The sequence below is a fragment of the Neoarius graeffei genome, chromosome 8 (genome assembly GCF_027579695.1).
Source record: "Neoarius graeffei isolate fNeoGra1 chromosome 8, fNeoGra1.pri, whole genome shotgun sequence".
In the NCBI taxonomy this organism is placed as follows: Eukaryota; Metazoa; Chordata; class Actinopteri; order Siluriformes; family Ariidae; genus Neoarius; species Neoarius graeffei.
In genome coordinates this window covers 50029054-50051223 of record NC_083576.1, presented here as the reverse complement: position 1 = coordinate 50051223, position 22170 = coordinate 50029054, and the positions used below count along the sequence as shown (strand labels likewise).

Below are 22170 nucleotides of genomic sequence, written 5' to 3'. Positions count from 1 at the left end.
TCCCAGTGCCGGTCTCTCTCTCTCTGTCTCCCAGTGCCGGTCTCTCTCTCTCTGTCTCCCAGTGCCGGTCTCTCTCTCTCTGTCTCCCAGTGCCGGTCTCTCTCTCTCTGTCTCCCAGTGCCGGTCTCTCTCTCTCTCTCTGTCTCCCAGTGCCGGTCTCTCTCTCTCTGTCTCCCAGTGCCGGTCTCTCTCTCTCTCTGTCTCCCAGTGCCGGTCTCTCTCTCTCTGTCTCCCAGTGCCGGTCTCTCTCTCTCTGTCTCCCAGTGCCGGTCTCTCTCTCTCTGTCTCCCAGTGCCGGTCTCTCTCTCTCTGTCTCCCAGTGCCGGTCTCTCTCTCTCTCTGTCTCCCAGTGCCGGTCTCTCTCTCTCTCTGTCTCCCAGTGTCGGTCTCTCTCTCTCTGTCTCCCAGTGTCGGTCTCTCTCTCTGTCTCCCAGTGTCGGTCTCTTTCTCTGTCTCCCAGTGTCGGTCTCTCTCTCTCTGTCTCCCAGTGTCGGTCTCTTTCTCTGTCTCCCAGTGTCGGTCTCTCTCTCTCTGTCTCCCAGTGTCGGTCTCTCTCTCTCTGTCTCCCAGTGTCGGTCTCTCTCTCTGTCTCCCAGTGTCGGTCTCTCTCTCTGTCTCCCAGTGTCGGTCTGTCTCTCTGTCTCCCAGTGTCGGTCTGTCTCTCTGTCTCCCAGTGTCGGCGTCTCTCTCTCTCTGTCTCCCAGTGTTGGTGTCTCTCTCTCTCTGTCTCCCAGTGTTGGCTTCTCTCAGTGCCAGTGTCTCTCATTGCCTGTCTGTGCCAATGTCTCACTCTGTATCAGTGTCTCTCTGTGCCAGTGTTTCTCTGTGCCTCTCCCAGTCTCTGTGCCAGCCTCGTTCTCAGTCTCCGTATCAGCTTCTCTGTGTCAGCCGCTCTTGCAGTCTTCTCTGTGTCAATCTCTCCCAGTCTCTTTGTCTGTCTGTCTCTCTCTGGGTCTCTCTCAGTCTCTGAGTCTCTCTCAGTCTCTGCATCAGTCTCTCTGGGTTGCTCAGTCTCTGTCAGCCTCTTTCTTAGTCTCTATTTCAGTCTATGTCAGTCTCTGTGTCAGCTGCTCTTGCAGTCTTCTCTGTGCCAGTCTCAGTCCGTCAGCCTCTTTCGCAGTCTCTGTTTCAGTCTCTCTGAGTCTCTTTGTCTCTCTCAGTCTTTGTGCCAGCCTTTTTCTCAGTCTCTGTGTCAGTTGCCCTTGCAGTCTCTGTCAATCTCTTGGTCTCTCAATCTCTGGGTCAGTCTCTCTCAGTCATTGTGTCAGTCTTTGTGTCTGTCTCTCAGTCTCTGTGTCAGTCTGTCAGTCTCTCTGGCAACTCCTCCATCAGTCTCTGTCAGATTCTCTGTCAGTTTCTCTTTCAGTTGTCTGTCATTCCTTCCATCAGTCTTTCTTTAAATAGTCTGTCAGTTTCTCTGTCAGTCTCACCATCAGTCTTTGTCTGTCTGTCTGTCAGCTTGTCCTTCAGTCTCCCCATCAGTCTCTCTGCCAGCCTCTCTTTCAGCCTGTCCTTCAGCTTCTCCATCAGTCCCACCGTCAATGTCCCCATCAATCTTTGTCAGTGTATTCATCACTCTTACAGTCTGTCATTTTCTCTTCTCCACCAGTACTCTCGGTCATTCTGCCTTTCACTCACAATCAGGCTCGTCCTCTGTCAGGCCATTAGCATGCAATAGGGTCTAATGAAAGTATAAAATGTTTTTAAACTATTTTAAAAATTGTATACACCTGTTTACCAGGTAATCCACCAGTTCTCACATACTCAATATGATAAAACACCAATAATGATCGGCCCGTTTCTAACAGCTAATTATAACCTGCTGAAAAGAGTGACAAATTTAAGTAAAACGTAGTTCAGTACTTCTAAACTTCACCTGCCCTTCCGCCAGTAATGTGCAATGCAGCCAAAAGAAACTTCATCCAATTCGGCACCATGAACAAATACAGAGTTATTATTGGCCTCAGTGTGCAACTCCAATAATGATATTAAATATGTACAGTACCAGTCAAAAGTTTGGACACCCCTACTTATCCATAGGTTTTTCTGTATTTTGACCATTTTCTACATTGTAGAACAATGCTGAAGACATCAAAACTATGAAATGACATATATGGAATTGTGTGGTAAACAAAAAGTGTGGAAAAAAATTAAACATTTCATATTTTAGATTCTTCAAAGTAGCCACAGTTCACCTTGATGCTTTGCACACTATTGGCATTATCTTAACCAACTTCATAAGGTAGTCACCTGGAATGCTTTTCAATTAACAGGTGCCTCGTCAAAAGTTAGAGCAATTTCTTGCGTTCTTAACACATTTGAGCTCAAATAGTAAATAAAAACAATATAGTAAATAGCCCGACTCCGTAACTGTAGTAATCCAGATCATATCAAGAACCGCTCAACTAAGTAAAGAGAAATGACATCCGTCATTACTTTAAGACATGAAGTGTCTTAATTAATAAAAATAAAGAAAAAACATTGAATAATAAGGCGTGTCCAAACTTTTGATCAGCTCTGTACATTGAATACATTAAAATACAAACATTTCACCACTAACATGCATATGTATGTTGGGAACAGAAGTAGGATACTGATTTTGTAATCATAATCAGGAAGTCATAATCTCTCACCGCAATCCTTGCAAGTGCTGTTTTGATGGAATTCCAGGTATCCAATCTTCGGTCCAAAATAATGATAAACTTTACTCCGGGTTGTCGTGCTCTGAAAACATCAGCAGTTGCAATGAAGTAGGTGAGAGCAATATAGAACCTTAAGAGTTAATGTTTACACTACCGTTCAAAAGTTTGAGGTCACCCAGACCCCACAAATGTGATGCTCCAGAAACTCAATCTGCTCAAAGGAAGGTCAGTTTTATAGCTTCTCTAAAGAGCTCAACTGTTTTCAGCTGTGCTAACATGATTGTACAAGGGTTTTCTAATCATCCATTAGCCTTCTGAGGCAATGAGCAAACACATTGTACCATTAGAACACTGGAGTGAGAGTTGCTGGAAATGGGCCTCTATACACCTATGGAGATATTGCACCAAAAACCACACATTTGCAGCTAGAATAGTCATTTAGCACATTAGCAATGTATAGAGTGGATTTCTGATTAGTTTAAAGTGATCTTCATTGAAAAGAACAGTGCTTTTCTTTCAAAAATAAGGACATTTCAAAGTGACCCCAAACTTTTGAACGGTAGTGTAAAAGCTTGCAAACTGGGAAATGCTTGTAAAGAATACTGTATACAGTATGTATGGTTTTGTGTCAGCCAGTATGGTTTGGTGTTTAGTCTTAGTGTTGTTGCTGTCTTTTTATAGTGTCCTGTAATATTCTCGTGTTCTGTTTCGTGTGTTGTTGTTTTTTTATTTTAATTATTACCTCGCCCGCGACGGAGCAACCGTGGCGAGGTATTGTAATCCGTGCGGTTTGTTTCGTCTAGACGGTTGCACCGATTGACTTCAAATTTTCAGGGTAGGTGAACAATGGTCCGTAGATTACCTGATTAAATTTTAGGGGTAATCGGGTCAAGGTCACCGGAAAGGTCAACCTTTCGGTCAAAATAACATTTTTCCATTATAGCTCAAAAAGAAAGAGGTTCCGCAGCATTCGGTGCAGGACCACCAGGTTCTGTAACAGCTTTTTTCCCCCAGGTCACCAGACTGCTGAACTCCAAACCCAAACTCTAAACTTCTATTTATAACTTGAACATTCCTAATTCTACAGGTCACTTTATAATATTTTTGCTGCTGCATAATTTAATTTACTTCATATTTAATTCTGTGCTGAGCCAGATTGCAACAAGATTTCGTTCGGTGTACACTTGTTGCATACTGAATGACAATAAATGTCGTCTAAGTCTAAAAAAAAAACAGTTGTCGATAGACAGATGTTTACTATTATGAGCATATAGGAACTCCCATATGGCCTTTCATTTGGCACCATGATCTTTGACCTTGAAAGGTCAAACTCAAGGTCACGGATTTTCAGAGGGCTGTAACTTGAAAATAGTTGATGGTAGACAGATGTTTACCGTTATCAATTTATAGGAAGTGCCATACGGGCTGTCATTTGGCACCATGACCTTTGACCTTGAATGACTGACATGCCAAACTCAAGGTCATGGATTTTCACAGGACTATAACCTGACAGCTGATGATTGAGAAATATTACCATGATCAACATATAGGTATAAAATAAGTGCTGCCGGGCAAGGTTTGTTTTGCCTGGCAACACTTGTTTATTTTTAATTTGGCTTCAAGGAACTACTCACTGGTGATCAAAACATCTTGCTAAAGGACTACAGTTGAAAATTAGCCTGCTGGCTAACACTGGCACATTTACAGACATGTTGATTAATGCCTGTTGTCCTTATAAATAAATGAAATGAAAATGAAATAAGGTTGAAGCATATGGTTACATAGTGAAGTTAAGATTACTGAAATAGCTATAGAACTGAGAAACGGCAGTTTGCAATGATTTAATGTGGACAGAATATATAAACGAGCGTTGCTGTGCTGCATTGCAGTGAGAGAGAAGGAAAGCAGGAAGAAAAGATAAATCAGTATCACGTACCGTGGAATCAATGTGAGATACGTGAGGACTTTAGCCAGCGCTTCCTCCGGGATATCACTGAAATCTGAGCATTCTGGCAGAGTAATGATGACACTAGAATCTTCGCCACGGCCCCCTGAAGAGACCAGATCACAGTGTTAGGATGTCCTTGACACACGCAAATACAGTTGCAACCAGAAGTTTACAGTACATACAGTTTAGAAAAAGATACACAAACTTTTTTTTTTCTCCATGTCTGACAGTAAAATTGAGGAAACTTTTCCTGTTTTAGATCAGTTAGGATCCTCCCTCTTACATACACCAAGTTGACTGTGACTTTAAACAGCTTGGAGCATTCCACATGATGATGTTTTGGCATTAGACATTTCTGATAGGCTAATTGACATCATCTTCAGGCTATTTCCCACATGGTATGGGGTCGCCGGTGCTAATCCATGCCCTCCAATACTTTGTCAGTTGCCATTTCCTCCATCACTCCAGCAGCTTTCATATCTTCCTTGACAGTCTTGTAGACATCGTTTTGGATTACCTCTTCCTCTCCTTCCGATGGACATCTCTCTCACTCTTTTTTCCAACATACCCAGAGTCTCTCCTTAACACATGTCCAGACATTCTTAGCCTTGTTTCCATGAGTTTTCCACTCAAAGGCCCCACTCCTAACTTTTGTCTTACCACTTCATTCTATACTTTGTTCAGTTTAGTCAGACCAAGAGAGAATCGCAGCATCTTCATCTCGTCCACGTCTATCTGCTTCTCTTGTGCCTTGGTGACTGCCACTGCCTCCATTCCATATAGCATTGCTGGCCTGATGACAGTTTTGTAGAGTTTCCTTTTGACTTTTGGAGCTACCTTTTTGCCACACATAGCGGTAATGCCAGTCACTTTTCTCCAGCTGTTGCAACCAGCCTGGATCCTTTTGATCACTTCTCTATTGCTTTCTCTGTCTTCTTGTACAGTTGACCCCAAGTACTTAAACACCATTACTTTTGGTACCTCTTCTGCAAGTAGTGTAATTGTACCATTCTGATGACTGTTGCTTATTTGGAGGTATTCAGGTTTTGTCCTACTGACCTTCATGCCTCTCATTTCCAAGGCTCTCGTCCAATCCTCAATATTTTCTTCCAATTCATCCCTCAACACTCTACATAGGACATCATCTGCATACATCATATCCCAAGGTGAATCCTTTCTTATTTCATCTGTCAAACAGTCCATGATGATTACAAATAGCAGTGGGCTGAGCGCTGATCTCTGGTGTATTCCACCTGTACCTCAAAGGGGTCACTTAATCCACCTGAGCACCTAACCTGTGTAAGGCAGGTTAGGTTGACATCAAAACTGACATCATTTGAGCTAATTGGAGGCATACCTGTGGATGTATTTTAAGGCAAACCTTCAAACACAAGGGCCTCTTTGCATGACATCATGGGAAAATCAAAAGAAATCAACCAAGACATCAGAAAAAGAATTGTGGATCTTCACAAGTCTGGTTCATACTTGGGTATAATTTCCAGATGCCTGAAGGTCCCACGTTCAACTGTACAAACAATAATATGCAAGTATAAACACCATGTGAGCGCACAGCCATCGTACCGCTCAGGAAGGAGGCGGCTTCTGTGTCCCAGAGATGAGCATGCTTTGGTGCGAAATGTGCAAATGAACCACAGAACAACAGCAAAAGACCTTGTAAAGATGCTGGCTGAAACCGGTAAGAGAGTATCATTATCCACAGTAAAACAAGTTCTGTACCGACATGAGCTGAAAGGCCACTCAGCGAGGAGAAAGCCACTGCTTCAAAACCACCATTAAAAAAAAAAAAAAGCCAGATTAGAGTTTGCAGCTACACATACATGGAGACAAAGATCGTAATTTTTGGAGACGTGTCCTGTAGTCTGATGAAACAAAAACTGAACTGTTTGGTCATAATGATCATTATGTTTGGAGGAGAAAGGGGGAACCTTGCAAGGCTCAGAAGACCATCCCAACCGTGAAGTATGGGGGTGGCAGCATCGTGTTGTGGGTCTGATTTGTTGCAGGAGGGACTGGTGCACTTCACAAAACAGACAGCGTCATGAGGAAAGAAAATTATGTGGATATATTGAAGCAACATCTCAAGACATCAGCCAAAAAGTTAGAGCTTGGACATGGATGGGTCTTCCAAATGGACAGTGACCCCAAGCATACCGCTAAATTAGTTGCAAAGTGGCTTAAGGACAACAAAATGAAGGCATTGGAGTGGCCATCGCAAAGCCCTGACCTCAATCCTATAGAAAATTTGTGCAAGCAAGAAGGCCCATAAGTTTGACTCAACTCCACCAGTTCTGTCAGGTGGAATGGGCCAAAATTCCTGCAAGATATTGAGAGAAACTTGTGGAAACACTTGATCCAAGTTAAACGGTTCAAAGGCAATTCTACCAAAAACTAACCAAGTGGATGTAAACTTCTGACTTTGATGAAAGTAATTAAAAATTCTCTGAAAAATTCTCGCTGATTATTCTGATGATATTTTACAAATTAAAATAAATAAATAAATGAATAAATGGGGGGATCCGAACTGACCTAAAACAGGAAAAGTTTCCTCAATTTTACTGTCCAACATGGAGGAAAAAAAATTGTCTTTTTCTAAACTGTATGTAAACTTCTGGTTGCAATTGTACTATGTTGTAAATATGGCTGAGTGCACAACAGGTGTAAATGGCTATGATTTTTGCAAATACAATAATCTGTGAATATACAGTAGAAACAAGACAACATGGTCAGCACTATCCCCCGCCACGAACATTTTATGAAGACCTCTTAATACTTACCTACTTATCAGCCCATTGCTTTAATATTAACTTAAGATGTCGTAAGTGCCATGACACCTTCATAAAATGCTACCCAGCTTTTTTCAGTAGTATGAGCACGCAAAGTTTTATCGATGTAGCTTATGCAGTTTCTGAGAAAACTTGTCCAGACTGAGTCCACTTGTACGAAGTCCAACAATGAAAATCAAGAGCCATAACTCTGAAAATAATAATTAAATCGTAAAAGATTTTCAAACTCCATTTAGATCATGAATAGTAATCTGAGCACGCAAAGTTTCATCGATGTAGCTTATGTAGTTTCTGAGAAAACTTGTCCAGATTGAAACTGACGGACTCCATTCCTATATCCCGCTGCACACTTCATGGCGGGGGATAATAACCAAATCACAACTTTCTGCTTGGCTGGGAAAAACAAAAAACAAAACACTAGGCTAAATATGTATATTAATGGAGCATTAAATATCTGCATGCTTTGCATATATGAGAAAAGATCTCCGAGTAGAGCACATCATTAGAGCAGACATTAATGGGATACCATGAAGGCAAACTACTCAGTGCCTCACCTGATAAATAAGCCACTTGCTTCTCAATATAGCCAGCCACCTCGTTCATACTCACAGGAATTGACACCTCTGGATAGAGGACAGAAAGAGAACAACATTTTCACCTTCCTGAGCACTTAACGGGTTTGGTGGTTATGAAAGCCACAACAAACCAATCCTGACATAATGAAACTATTTTTAAGATCATTACAATGCCAACCAGTGTTCACATGGCAAAACAACCAAATTAAGCAGGAATGTTCAGCTTAATCACATTACTGACTAAATCATTTCATGCATTATCAAAAGTCCAGTAGGTTATAAATCACATGCATTCTTGCAAGACCGTTTGCATTTCTGTTTCTTTGTCACTGGGATGTACCTTTCATTTCAAGGAAGCATCCATGTGCTTGATTGCATGGTGACCCCTTAAAGTCACTTATTACAGTGTCTTGCAAAAGTATTCATCCCCCTTGGTGTTTTGTTGCATTACAAGATGGAATTAAAATGGATTTTTTTTGGGGGGGGTTAGTACTATGTGATTTACACAACATGTCAACAACTTTAAAGGGGAAAGTTGTTTTATTGTGACACAAACAATAATTAAGATGAAAAAACAGAAATCTGGAGTGTGCATAGGTAATCCCCCCCCCCAAAAAAAAGTCAATACTTTGTCTCAGAGCCACCTTTTGCCGTACTTACAGCTGCAAGTCTCTTGGGGTGTGTCTCTATTAGCTTAGCAATTCTAGCCACTGGGATTTTTGCCCATTCCTCAAGACAAAACTGCTCCAACTCCTTCAAGTTAGATGGGTTGCGTTGGTGTACAGCAATCTTCAAGTTATGCCACAGATTCTCAATTGGATTGAAGTTTGGACTTTGATTAGGCCATTCCAAGACATTTAAATGTTTCTCTTTAAACCACTCCAGTGTAGCTTTAGCAGTATGTTTAGGGTCATTGTCCTGCTGGAACGTGAACCTTCATCCCAGTCTCAAACCTCTGGCTGACTCAAACAGGTTTTCCTCCAGAATTGCCCTGTATTTAGTGCCATCCATCTTTCCTGTCCTTGCAGATGAAAAACATCCCCACAGCATGATGCTGCCCCCACCATGCTTCACTGTAGGGATGGTGTTCTCAGGGTGTTGGGTTTGCACCACACATGGCATTTCCCATGATGGCCAAAAAGATCAATTTTAGTCTCATTTGACCAGAGAATCTTCTTCCATGGTGTTTGAGGAGTCTGCCACATGCTGTTGGGCAAACTCCAAATGTTTTTTTTTTCCTTTTCTTTAAGCAATGGCTTTTTTCTGGCCACTCCGCTCTGTAGAGTGTACGGCTTAAAGTGGTCCTATGGACAGATACTCCCATCTCTGCTGTGGATCTTCACTGCTCCTTCAGTGTTCTCTTTGGTGTCTTTGTTGCATCTCTGATTAATGCCCTCCTTGCCCGGTCTGTGAGTTTTGGTGGGCGGCCTTCTCTAGTCAGGTTTGTAGTGGTGCCATATTCTTTCCATTTTGCTATAATGGATTTAACGGTGCTCCGTGGGAAATATATTTGTGATTTTTTTTTTTTTTTTTTATAACCCAACCCTAATCTATACTTATCCACAACTTTGTCTCTGACCTGTTTGGAGTGTTCCTTGGTTTTCCTGTTGCTTGCTTAGTAGTGCTACAGACTCGGGGTCCTTCCAGAACAGGTTGATTTACTGTATACAGACCTCATGTGACACTTTGATTGCACACAGGTGGATCTTAATCAACTAATTATGTGACTTATGAAGTGAATTGGTTGGACCAGCTCTTATTTAGGGGTTTCATACGAAAGGGGGTGAATACCTATGCACACTCCAGATTTCTGTTTTTTCATCTTAATTATTGTTTGTGTCGCAGTAAAACAACTATTTGCACCTTTAAAGTTGTAGACATGTTGTGTAAATTAAATAGTGCTAACCTTCCAAAAATCCATTTTAATTCCAGCTTGTAATGCGACAAAACAGGACAAACACCAAGGGGGATGAATACTTTTGTATGACACCAAGTACCTTAGAGGGTACTGCCGCAGTGACAAGCTGTTGTACCCATAAAGATACAATAATGTACTTTGTTTTCTGAGAATGTAGGGAATTGTTTGATGAGGTGGCATTTTCTATGAGGAGACTTGTATTTAACATTTATGAAAGAAGGCTGCAGTGTCAGCATTTTGTAGCAAAGGTAAAGCCGCTCCTTTAAGTTTTCAAACATTGGAGAAGATGGAGATTTTTTTTTTTTTAATTGCCAACATGACATGGCATGAACAAGAAAAAAAAGGGGTGGGGGGTTTAAAAAAAGAAAACATAAGTGATAGCAGAAGCAAGCTTATTTTGTGGACATTCCACAACATTAAATGTAACTATAAATAGACAAAAAATTTGAAGTGACATTCTGTAGTAAATTAAAATATGTTGTTTTAGTTAAAAGAATAAAACCATGGAATGTTCTGTTAAATGTAGGAAAATGATCACCTTCATGGTGGTAACAGTAATTCTTGATTTTTATCCCCCGGCATATAATGCAGGGGATATAGCTATCGCTCTGTCCATCTGTAAACACTTTAGTTTCTGGAGCATAACTCAAAAACATTAGAAATTTTCTTCACGAAACCTGACAGTTATGTTAAGTGACTAGAGGAGTTGTGCCTTTTGACGTTTTGGGATTTCTGTGATTTTTATTTTTTCCGTATTTCCATGGCAACCAATTCAACTTAGAAAAATTTGGAGTGGGGTTTCACATGGGGGCCGGGGGGGATACGTCATCGCCTGATGACTCTTTTTATTAAAGGTATGCTCTGTTTTTTTCATATTCCATATTATGCTCTTCTCATAGAAAATGTATTCCTCATCACTCAAATCACTAGATTTTCCAAACAAAATGGGCCCTGGTAAACTAACAGACCAGTTTTGATTTCTCCCTGGTCAATTTTTTAGGCTATAAAACACCACCATGTGGGATCACGTCCTGCTGATCCAGTAGTGTTATAGTAAGTGCAGTATAGCTTTATAATTACATTTCTATCAGTATAGCACATGTAACAGAGCACTAATACAGTATGTTACTTATTTTACAGATGACGAAAACAGGTGGCACTTTTTAACATATGGCTCTTGCTTGTAAATAATAAATATAGGACATTAAAACTGTGTAAAGCTCGAGAGATAATGTAATTGTGCGTAGAATGCTGCTGGAGCCAGTGGAAAGGTTTGACAGTAAGACAGGGGCATGATAAATAAATGAACTCACTCAGAGATGAATGTTTAATGGCTGAGCAAAAAAAAAAAAAAAAAGCCATCGTCAGCATCAGTGCATCACTACATAAATGTGCACACACTCCTTAACTTGTACTTTGTTAAAGAACCTCTTGCTTGTAATGAAGCATTTAGTCATTTAGGGAAAGAATCTACCAACTTGGCACAACTTGATTTCGCAGTTCTGCCACTCTTCCTTGCAAAAACACTCTAGATTTCTCAAATTGTCAAAGAATCTCCTATGCATAGCCCTCAAGTCATTCCATCCCATCTTCAGCTGTCTAACAGAGACCTGCAGCCAAAACAGATGGGTATTTGGAGCGCTCCATCATTCTAGCTTGACTAGAACCCTAGTCCCAGCTGAAGAGAAGTAGCCCAGTAGTATGATGCTGCCACCACCATAGGCATGGCGTTCTTTAAGTGATCTAAGCTGTCTTGTTTTGTGCGAAACGTCTTATAATTATGACAGAAGTTGTACCTTGGTCTCGTCAGACCAGAACACATTTAGCGACAAGATTTGGAGTTTGCTCAACTGTATGTTTGTTATGGCATAATTTAGGTGGGATTGGATTTTTTTTTTTTTCTGGTGAGAGAAAGCGTTTCCATCTAGCCACCATCTCCCACAGCCCAGACATGTGGAAAAATATGAAAGACTGTTGTCACATGCAGGGGAAAAAATTTTACTAAACAAATAAGTTTATAAAGCCTTTTTCTGTCTATTTTTTATTCATTTTAAGCTCAAAATTGTCTTGTTCTATTGCCAGATTATTTTTGCTCTTTCAAATGTTTATACCGTATCTATAAAAAATAAGTAAGTTATATCCCAAAGGAATAAGACAATATTAAGCTTGAAATTAATAAAATATCTAGAAATAGGCTTAAGGGTCTAAGTACTTTCCTTTAGTCAAGATATCTTCACTTATACACACTTTTTTTTCAGTGTTGGATTTTAATTTTCAACTTTTAAAAACAATATTTAAAAGGTATCCATTCAAGGCGGCACAGTGGTGTAGTGGTTAGCACTCTCACCTCACAGCAAGAAGGTTCTGGGTTTGAACCCAGTGGTTGACGGGGGCCTTTCTGTGCGGAGTTTGCATGTTCTCCCCGTGTCCGCGTGGGTTTCCTCCGGGTGCTCCGGTTTCCCCCACAGTCCAAAGACATGCAGGTTAGGTTAACTGGTGACTCTAAATTGAGCGTAGGTGTGAATGTGAGTGTGAATGGTTGTTTGTCTCTATATGTGTCAGCCCTGTGATGATCTGGCGACTTGTCCAGGGTGTACCCCGCCTTTCACCCATAGTCAGCTGGGATAGGCTCCAGCTTGCCCACAACCCTGCACAGGATAAGCGGCTACAGATGATGGATGGATGGTATTCATTCATTTACTACAACGTGTCATTGTTAGCATAAATAGAAGTACCATTATTACATAATAAACAAGTGTTGCCAGGCAAAACAAACCTCGCCCAGTAGCACTTATGATGAATATGAAGGAAGATATCACAAAAAAAATAGGTACCCTGTGGGTACATGTGGCTACTGCTTATAAATAAAATTGTTTTCTGATACCATGTCCATACAGTAAATAGAGTAAATATACTGTATATGCTATATGAGGCAATAGCCACAAAAATGAAGCATAAACCAAAAATGATTAAAAAAAAAATCACAGAAGTAAAATATACCAAGTGTCTATACTTTTTATATTATTCTACTCTTACCTCTTACAGTTTTCGAAACTGAAACCTCTGAACCGAGGCTGACATACACACGCTGTCGCCATGACCCAAACTCTTATTTCCTAGAAATGGCCCGGCGCTAGAGCTCAGTGGAACGCACTTTCCCTCTGTAATAAGCATAAACATGTCTGAAAGCGATTTCTTTAGTTTAGTCCGTTTATTTCGAATGGTGAACCGAACACGTGCATGCACGACTGTTACACTCTTACATTCTTACAGCACAATGACGCAGTGGCTAGCGCCTCTATATGAGGCAGTAGCCACAACAAAAACGATTTTGACCTTTTTGGTGACCTTGACCAGATGACCCTCAAAAAGTTGGAGGTTCTATTTGAGACCAATGCCCAGCTATCCTGAAAGTTTCAAGAAGATTGATCCAGCCGTTTTCCCCGTAATATCGTTAATGAAAAAACAAAGAAACCCGACCGAAAACAATACCTCGCCCCCGAGTGGACTCCGTCCCGGGCGAGGTAATGATGGCTGAGTCTTTTAACACATCACCAAAAAATTTGAACAGAGAAAATGTGTGTGGTGTGATGAGAACTTTTGCCTCTTTAGTCAGTTTAATCCTAATTTTAAAAGCAATCATCCCAAGAAGAGATATTAGATTGCATGCATGTTCAAATAATAATTTAAAAAAACCCACCAGTGGTTATGTCGCTCTGCTTATTTAACGCTTGAATGGTATTCCATGTTTGTTCTTCCATGCCAATAAAATGCCTTTTATCAGAGGATCCAGTGACATCCTGACATTATGTTGGCTTTACACACATAGCCCATGGCAAAGCACATAAACCTTGAGCCAGTCTTCTCTTTTATTACTGAGGAACGGTACACAGATGTTTGCAGAACCATCCATTCCCCATTTCGCTCAGCTGAGTGGGAACTTGGTTTTCAGTTTGTAACTATTGGTGAATGTATTTTCAACTCAAAACAGCTTACCATTTATCTGATGCAGTTATGCTATTTTGAACTTTGGATGACATGCTGGGAGATACAGGAGATACTGAACTTTCCTCCCACCACCCTTTTGCCTTTGTAACTTAGGCAAGGAAACTCCTTAACTGCTCAGCCTAAGTGGTTTTTCCCCTGCCGAAACTGTATGAACCACATCATTATTTTTTATCTACCCCCCAAAAAAAACACATTCACTGAGAGCAAGTTTTTTTTTTTTGCCCAGTTTATAGCTTGGTGTTGACTATCTCCTTACCACAGCACACAGATGAGGAATGGCAAAATCTATTCATACTGTATAATGGGGACAACGGTCATTCTTACCTTGGGCTTTGTGCACCTCTTTTATATGCTGCTGTAATTAAATTTTAATTATAGGCTATTTAACACAACCTCCATTCTAAATTTGATGCCTTCTGAGCAAGCAATTTAAGCACGTCATTGGCAATGTCTAGATGAATGCTTATCAAGTTTTTTTCCTCATTATATACTGATCAGCCATAACATTAAAACCACTGACGGGCGAAGTGAACACTGAATATCTCATTACAATGCTGTATTGTCGTGACTGTACATTCTTTTCTACAAACTAAAAATGGTGTGTAGCATTTTGTCATACTCTTTTCTACATCTTTAAAATGCTTTCTGTTCAATCATATTCCCTTGTTCTCTTATAATATCGTCCGAATGTCTAACCTATTTTTTTTTGTCATGTTCTCTTCTGTTTTGTGAACATACATCCTATTTCTCAATGTTCTATCTTAATATATACTAATTTGTCGTTCTATTATATACTGTCATTCTTAGTCCTGGGTATGACTTTAAACTGCAACCGGGGTGAGTCTCAGGTCCAGGAGGACTCGAGTATTGGGGAAAGTGGAGTTACCCCTTAATCACCATTGCTCCCAGGTCCGCTCTGACCCGGAGTGGTAGCACCTGCCTGGGTTCCAGCTATGGGTTAAATAATACATCACCAATAAAGCGCTGACAGCACGGTGCTTTTCAGTGCAATGTGGCAGATGAACCCAACAGGGTCAATGGCGCATCACCAGATGGCATGCAGAAGAGCCACTGAAATAGCCAACGGATGGCATCACTCAGCAAGTCAGTTGTCACTGTGGGGAAATTTCCATACCTGTCAGGTCTGTGGCACTTTTGTGCATCACTTGGCATCAGGTCTGGAAGTCGAGAGAGACAACACGATGGGGCCACGACATTGTTTGTCTTACCTTACTCTGCAAGGCGCTTCGTTAGGAGAGGAGCTTTAGTGCGGGCCTTGCGACCCAACTGCATTTCTGTGCATCCTAATGAAGCAGTCATCATCGCTAGCAATGGAGAACTGACAACAATGGCACCTGTCAAGGGGTGGGATATATTTGGCAACAATTCATATATTCAGCAGTTTGTACTACAGTAGCTCTTCTGTGGGATTGGACCAATTGGGCTAACCTTTGTGCCCCATGCAAGTCAATGAGCCGTCAACAACCATGGCCCTGTCACCGGTTGTCCTTCCTTGGACCACTTTTGGTAGGTACTAACCACTGCATACTGGGAACACCCCATAAGATGTGCCATTTTGGAGATGTTCAGACCCAGTCATCTAACCATCACAATTTGACCCTTGTAAAAGTCACTCAGATCCTTACGCTTGCCCATTTTTCCTGCTTCCAACACATCAACTTCAAGAACTGACTGTTTTCTTGCTGCCTAACAGATCCCACCCCTTGACAGGTGCCATTGTAAGGAGATAATCAATGTAATTCACTTCACCTGTCAGTGGTTTTAATGTTATGGCTGATCAGTCTATACTCTACATAAGTTTTGGGGTGTTTATTTTGACATTTGGTATCTTACGAGCTGAAACTAAATCCCAACTAAAGACAAAGCTGCTGTATATCCCTGGAGATGTATCACCACATCAAGATCATGTAATCTTCAGAAAATATTCAGATCATCCCAGCTGACGCACACAGCCTTGGGTAGTTCTGGACAACCAGCTATTCTTCTTGCCTCACATTGCTATCCTGATTTGGTTATGCAGGTTTCTTCTTTACAAAATCAGGCCACGATGCACCTCATACTCTTATCCACTGACCGTGAGTTGGCCTAGTGGTTAGCGTGTCCGCCTCTCGACTGGGAGATCACGAGTTCTACTTGCGGTCGGGTCATACCAAAGACCATCATAAAGATTGTATCTACTGCCATCTGGCAAGGCACTCTGCAATATAGATGTGAGTGGGGAGTCAAACTCTCGCGGTTACCAGAGGACTAGAACCCCACTGTAACCCTAGCTGTATAGGCGAGAGGCTGAGGGCTACGGAAATGGAGATCGGCGCTGCACCCATACGCCTTAAAGAGCTGGTTAGTACTGGGACAGGAGACTGCCTGGGAAGACCAGATTCTGGCATGAGAGGAACCTTGACACTTATCCATTAGGCACATAGGAGTAGTTTTGATAGCTGATCACATTTTCTTTCTCTAAAAGGGCACTTTAGTGCGAGGGCATTTGGTGAAAAGGGGTTCAAGAGGGATTAATGGCTTGAGTGATTGTAGGGGAGGCATATGAAAGAAATGGAGGATGCTGGACAGATTTGCAGTCATGATCACGTTCTAGTATTTCTACCATTTAATTTTCATGCGTGTCTGATTCTGTCTGTATCTCCAGTGTGGTACGGCATGGCACTGTATTTTAAGCATGCTCAGAATCACTTTACTAGAAATGAGGAACCACTTTAGAAACGAGGACTTGGACAACAGGAATATTCTAAATCTGGTAGGCTTTACTCTGGAGTACCGTGACATATAGGACAGTGGCGGAGATTTAAACTGACTCTATATAAATTACAGAACTGGTACTTGAAGGATTTATAGCTCAGGGAAACGGCAAACCTGTTAAATATTCAAATGATGAAAACACGATGTTTTTGCACCAGTACAGTACATCGGTTTCTCGATACACTGAACCAACCCAAATCTGAGAAGAACAGCTGGATCATGTTACCCTGGCCGTTAGACAACGCTAACCATAACATCAGGTAAAAACAGACGTGCATAGCTGCAGAATTACCAGCAGAGGCCAATAAAATGGCATCACAAAGAATGTGTCAACGTATGATACATTTTAACTAGTGCTGTCAAAAATGTCGCGTTATTAACGCGTTAACTTGACTCAATTTTAACGGCGATAATTTTTTTTATCGCGAGATTAACGCTCTGTGACATGATGCCACGCCCCGCACAGCCAGAGTCCTATGCCCTCCCCCGAAGAGCCACGGTGCTCGGCTTAGGTTTCGTTTTCCCATCGGCGGCTCCAGCCCCACTTTGCAGTGGCTGTGACAAGACGTGTTATGCTCTGCAATAAAAAAAAAAAAAACATTGGTACAACCAGTGTTCGAACTATGCCGATATTTTCGGGGGGTCCCTTTTTTTTCCCTTGGGGGGGTGCTTGCGCTTGTCTCAGAGCGCGGATCTCCATCGCGCGCTCACTTCGGATATGCAAATGCTTCCCGTTACACACGATTGCTATGTCAATAAACATCATTTTGCCAATATTTTAGAGACCCCCCAACATTTCCCAAATCATGTTTTCAAGGGATCTCATGTCTGTTTCAGGGGATCTCGGATCCCCCGAGTACCCCCGTAGTTCGAACGGTGAGCAAGCCCATTCACTTTTTTATGCTGATAAGAGAATTACATGGTTTTTCATGTGACAAAAATGTGCGATTAAATTGCGATTAATCGCGAGTTAACTATGACAGTCGCAACATTAATCGCGATTAAATATTTTAATCGCTTGACAGCACTAATTTTAACACTAAAGTCAAAGCTTGTAAACAGCTTTCGAGGAAGCAGAGCATATCCTTCAGGTATAACTTCCAGTAACTTTTTTTTCTCCCACAGAATACGTGATTATGGAGAGGAGAGGAGAAAGTGAACTGGATAGCAGTATAGCATCCAGATGCTGAGTCACTGTTTCAGGCAGAAGCCATGTTTCGGGGCTGCAGGGGAAAATGAAGAGGAGGAGATTTGGAGCAGATGGGTAACTACAGCACTGTGTTGGTGGCCGTTCTGCCATCTGGTGCAGCGCAATGTGAATTTCGTTCTCATCATCACATCCCGCATCAGTCCTTGAAATCTCATGTGTGAGGAGAATGGGATTGCACTATCTGCCAGCCAGGATAGTCTACGGAGCATTTTCATCATAAAGCAAATGTGTAAACAAAATGTTACAGTTAACAGGAAATTGCAGGAGTGTGGGTGGGGGAATGTTACATCATCCTATTAACATTTTCACAATATAGATGATATCATGGTATAATTACATTATTGGCATTTAGCAGACACTCTTATCCAGAGCAACACACAACGTACCCAGAGCAGCCTGGGAAGCAGTTGGGGGTTATGTTCCTTGCTCAAGGGCACTTCAGCCATTCCTGCTGGTCCAGGGAATCAAACCGGTGACCTCCTGGTCCCAAAGCTACTTCTCTAACCATATTGGTTTTATAGACATGACCAATCCCGTAGTGGTATTAAAACTACTGAAACACTACGATTTGATGATATTGATTAAACAACAAGAAAGAAAAAGCATGGGAAATAAAACACTGGGTGCAAAATGTACTTCATGCCCAATCAACTCTCTATTACTGTCATAAAGGCGTTAGTTATTATTATAAATATAATGATACCCAAGATACTCTCAGAAGAGCGTATTACGCTGTAACCTGTCCATACACATGACATCATCCATCATCTTATACTATAAGGAAATATGATCATTGCATATGATCAAGCTTTACACATTTGTTTTCAACCGCATAGCCACTACATTCTATATGTCGATTATAAATAAATACCGAATTTGTTCAGGGCTTAAAATAACCCATGCTGCACTACTACTAAGATGAACAATATGAGTAAACAAGCAGCTGTTAAAGCGGTAGGTGCATGGCTGTGTGATGTCCCTGAAGCTATAGACCCAGGACGCAGGGAGAGTTTGTGTGTGATGAGTACTCACGCTGCAGTGTGTTCTCCAGTTCTGTGCCAGCCTGCAGAAGGCTGTAATAGCCCTCCATGTCTCTCTGAGGCTGGTGAGGAGAGGCTGGGCCCATTCCCTAGCCGTGCTTCAGGAGAGAAGACCACACTTATGGGCCTTCAGGCCCTCACATCCTTCCTTCTTTCTTTCCTGCCTCCGGTTCCTCAAAGTCGTGAGAAGTACCGAGCACAGAGCTGGATCAGGGCTCGTCTTCTGATGGTCACTTTGAATGAAGCCAAGTGTATATTCCAGCTTCTCCAGCTCAAGGTGCCATCTAGGAAAATAACACCACCAAGTGCGCACACACACACTGCTATGACCAGGAGAGAGGTCACACTATGCTAAAAAAAAAAACAAAACACACACACACACACACACACAGAGGGTGAGGTAGAGAAGCGCTGAATGTTAGGAACCCATCCTTTACCAAACAGTAATGAGACGTCTGTGAAGTGCCACTCCATAACAGCCCTGTTCCTCTCTCTACACACCACTATTTCTGTGGATGAGAGTGCGTCAGTGCTGCAGCTCTATGTGAGGCTGCTGACACTTCAGCTCCAGGCTCCTCCCTGTACTGCTCTCTCAAATCCCCTCATTGGTCAGCCAGGCATAGGAGGAGCGGCTAAAGCCCTCCACTACTGCTGTATTGTCTCTTTGGAGGCTCGTGCATCAGACAGCTATACTGATACTCTCACTCACACACTAGGAATCATTGCATGGGAAATAAAAACATTTTTCTTTCCGCAGCTTTGTACTCACTATCCGTGCAGTACTGGAAACATAAACGGACATGGACGGTGTATTTCCCACACAATCCATTTTCCAATATCCATGTTTATTAGTTTCCATTCTTTTCCACGGAGGGTCAATGTCACACCTGGATATCTTTAATATTAAACACAGTGGATATAAAAATTCTACACAGCCCTGTTAAAATGACAGGGTTTTTTTTTTTAATGGAAAAAGACTTGATACGATTTACAGTGTACACACCCCATTAAAATTATAGGGTTTTCTGATGTAAAAAAAGACACTGATAAATAATTTCAAAACTTTTCCTACCTTTAATGTGGCCTATAACCTGTATAATTCAACTGTAAGCATAATACTAATACTTTGTTGAAGCACCTTTTGATTTAATTACAACATTCAGTCTTTTTGGGTTCACACCTGCCATCAACTAAAATGACTCTGATTAACCCCAAATAAAGTTCAGACATTTACTCCGTTGCATCCTCCAGCAAAAGCCAGGGTTCACAGAGAGCTTACAAAGCATCAAAGGGAGCTCACTGTTGAAAGGTATCAATCAGGAGAAGGGTACAAATATGGGACAACAGTGACATTACCGAGAACTGGATGTCCCTTCAAAATTAATGAAAAGACAAGATGAAAACTGGTCAGGGAGGCTGCCAAGAGGCCTACAGCAACACTGAAGGAGCTGCAGGAATTTCTGGCAAGTACTGGTTGTGTACTACATGTGACAACAATCTCCCGTATTCTCCATATGGCTGGACTATGAGGTAGGGTCAAAGAAACATCCAGGCCCAGCTAAATTTTGAAAAAAAAAAATAAAAATACATCAACTCTCCCAAAAGCATGTGGGAAAATGTGTTATGGTCTGATGAAACCAAGGTTGAACTTTTTGGCCACAATTCCAAAAGGTATGTTTGGCGCAAAAACACCACTGCGCCTCACCAAAAGAACACCACACCCACGGTGAAGTATGGTGGTGGCAGCATCATGTTTTGGGGTTGTTTTTCTTCAGCTGCAACAGGGGCTTTAGTCAGGGTGGAGGGAATTATGAACAGTTTGAAATACAAGTCATTTTTGGCCCAAAACCTTCAGGTGTCTGCTAGAAAGCTGAAGATGAAGAGGAATTTCATCTTTCAGCATGACAGTGACACCAAAATAGTTTTGGAATGGCCCAGCCAGAGCCCAGACCTAAATCCAATTGAAAATCTGTGGGGTGACCTGAAGAGGGCTGTGCACAAGAGACGCCCTCGCAATCTGACAGATTTGGAGCGCTTTTGCAAGGAAGAGTGGGCAAATATTGCCAAGTCTAGATGCGGCAGGCTGATAGACTCTCCGACCCAAAAAGACTGAATGCTGTAATTAAATCAAAAGGTGCTTCAACAGAGTATTAGTTGAAGGGTGTGCACACTTATGCAACCAGCTTATTGTACTGTTTTTTTTTTATGTTTTTCCCCCAAACAGATGTGTTTGTTTTTCAATTGAATTGTACAGGTTACAGGTCACATTAAAGGTGGGAAAAGTTTTGAAATTATTTATCGTGGTGATTTTTTTTTTTTTTTTACATCAGAAAAACCTATAATTTTAACAGTGTGTACACACTTTATATCCACTGTATTTTGAGTTCATTTTCATTCCAAAAAGCCTGCAATGTTAACATGGAGTGTAGACCTTTTATATGACCCCTAATAACCTAATGGAGCTTTGTGATTCACCCAGTACTTCCCAAAAGGAGATCATGCCCATGTCCTACCCTTTCTTAAGTGGATAATCACACCTGCATACTGTAAATTTATACATAAGAACTGCTACTGCAACCTAAAGAAAGTGATGCTTCCACTACACACCCTGTCAACACACTTAGTACTGTTTGACTAGAGGAATAATTTATAATTACATGATCCAATGTCACCCAGAAGAGGATGGGTTCCCATTCAAGTCTGGTTCCTCTCAAAGATTCGTCCTCATGTCCTCTTCCTTGAATTTTTCCTAGGCACAGTCACGTCTGGATTTCTGTAAAGTTGCTTTGTGAAAATGTCTAAAGTACTATACATAGAGGATATTACACGGTTGCATGAAGATATGAAGTTTATCTTCAAGTGGTGAATATATTCATGAGTCAGCAAAGCAAATGAATTAAAATATTTTCAAATACGAGAAATATGTAATGCTCTTTATATTGTCTCCACAAAAAATATGCAAGTTAATTAAAATAATTCTAATGTTGAACTGGTTCGCCATGTTGACAACACGCATCTAGTCAGTGGGAAAACACTGGGAGTAACATCACTGGAGTAAAATATCTGGAATTATTATACATACATGCCACTTTTTCCATGGAATAAAAACCTGTATTCTATTCCCTCCTAGTGGGTTTATTGATGGCATACAATATTATCATATCGCTTCTCCTCCATGTATTACGCCACTCTCCCCAATGGAGAATGAGCATGCAATATTGTTATAATATTGCATGCTGTCAAGACAACA

The 22170-nt window shown here is 41.4% G+C and overlaps 1 protein-coding gene across 5 annotated transcripts in view; it reads right to left on the bottom strand.

Moving 5' to 3' along the window:
- mcf2a (MCF.2 cell line derived transforming sequence a) overlaps window positions 1-21664 on the bottom strand; it is a 92129-nt gene extending 70465 nt beyond the window's left edge. For 4 of the 5 annotated variants that reach the window (XM_060927779.1, XM_060927781.1, XM_060927783.1 and 1 more), the window contains exons 1-4: window positions 18913-19415; window positions 7949-8017; window positions 4579-4693; window positions 2634-2724 (exon numbers count right to left, since the gene is read on the bottom strand). In XM_060927779.1, the coding sequence (XP_060783762.1) occupies window positions 2634-2724; window positions 4579-4693; window positions 7949-8017; window positions 18913-19006 (369 nt within the window). In that variant the 5' untranslated portion in view covers window positions 19007-19415. Of the gene's footprint in view, window positions 1-2633; window positions 2725-4578; window positions 4694-7948; window positions 8018-18912; window positions 19416-21577 lie in introns of those variants that run through there. The other variant, XM_060927780.1, reaches the window with a different exon arrangement.
- Window positions 21665-22170: the final 506 nt, after the last annotated feature.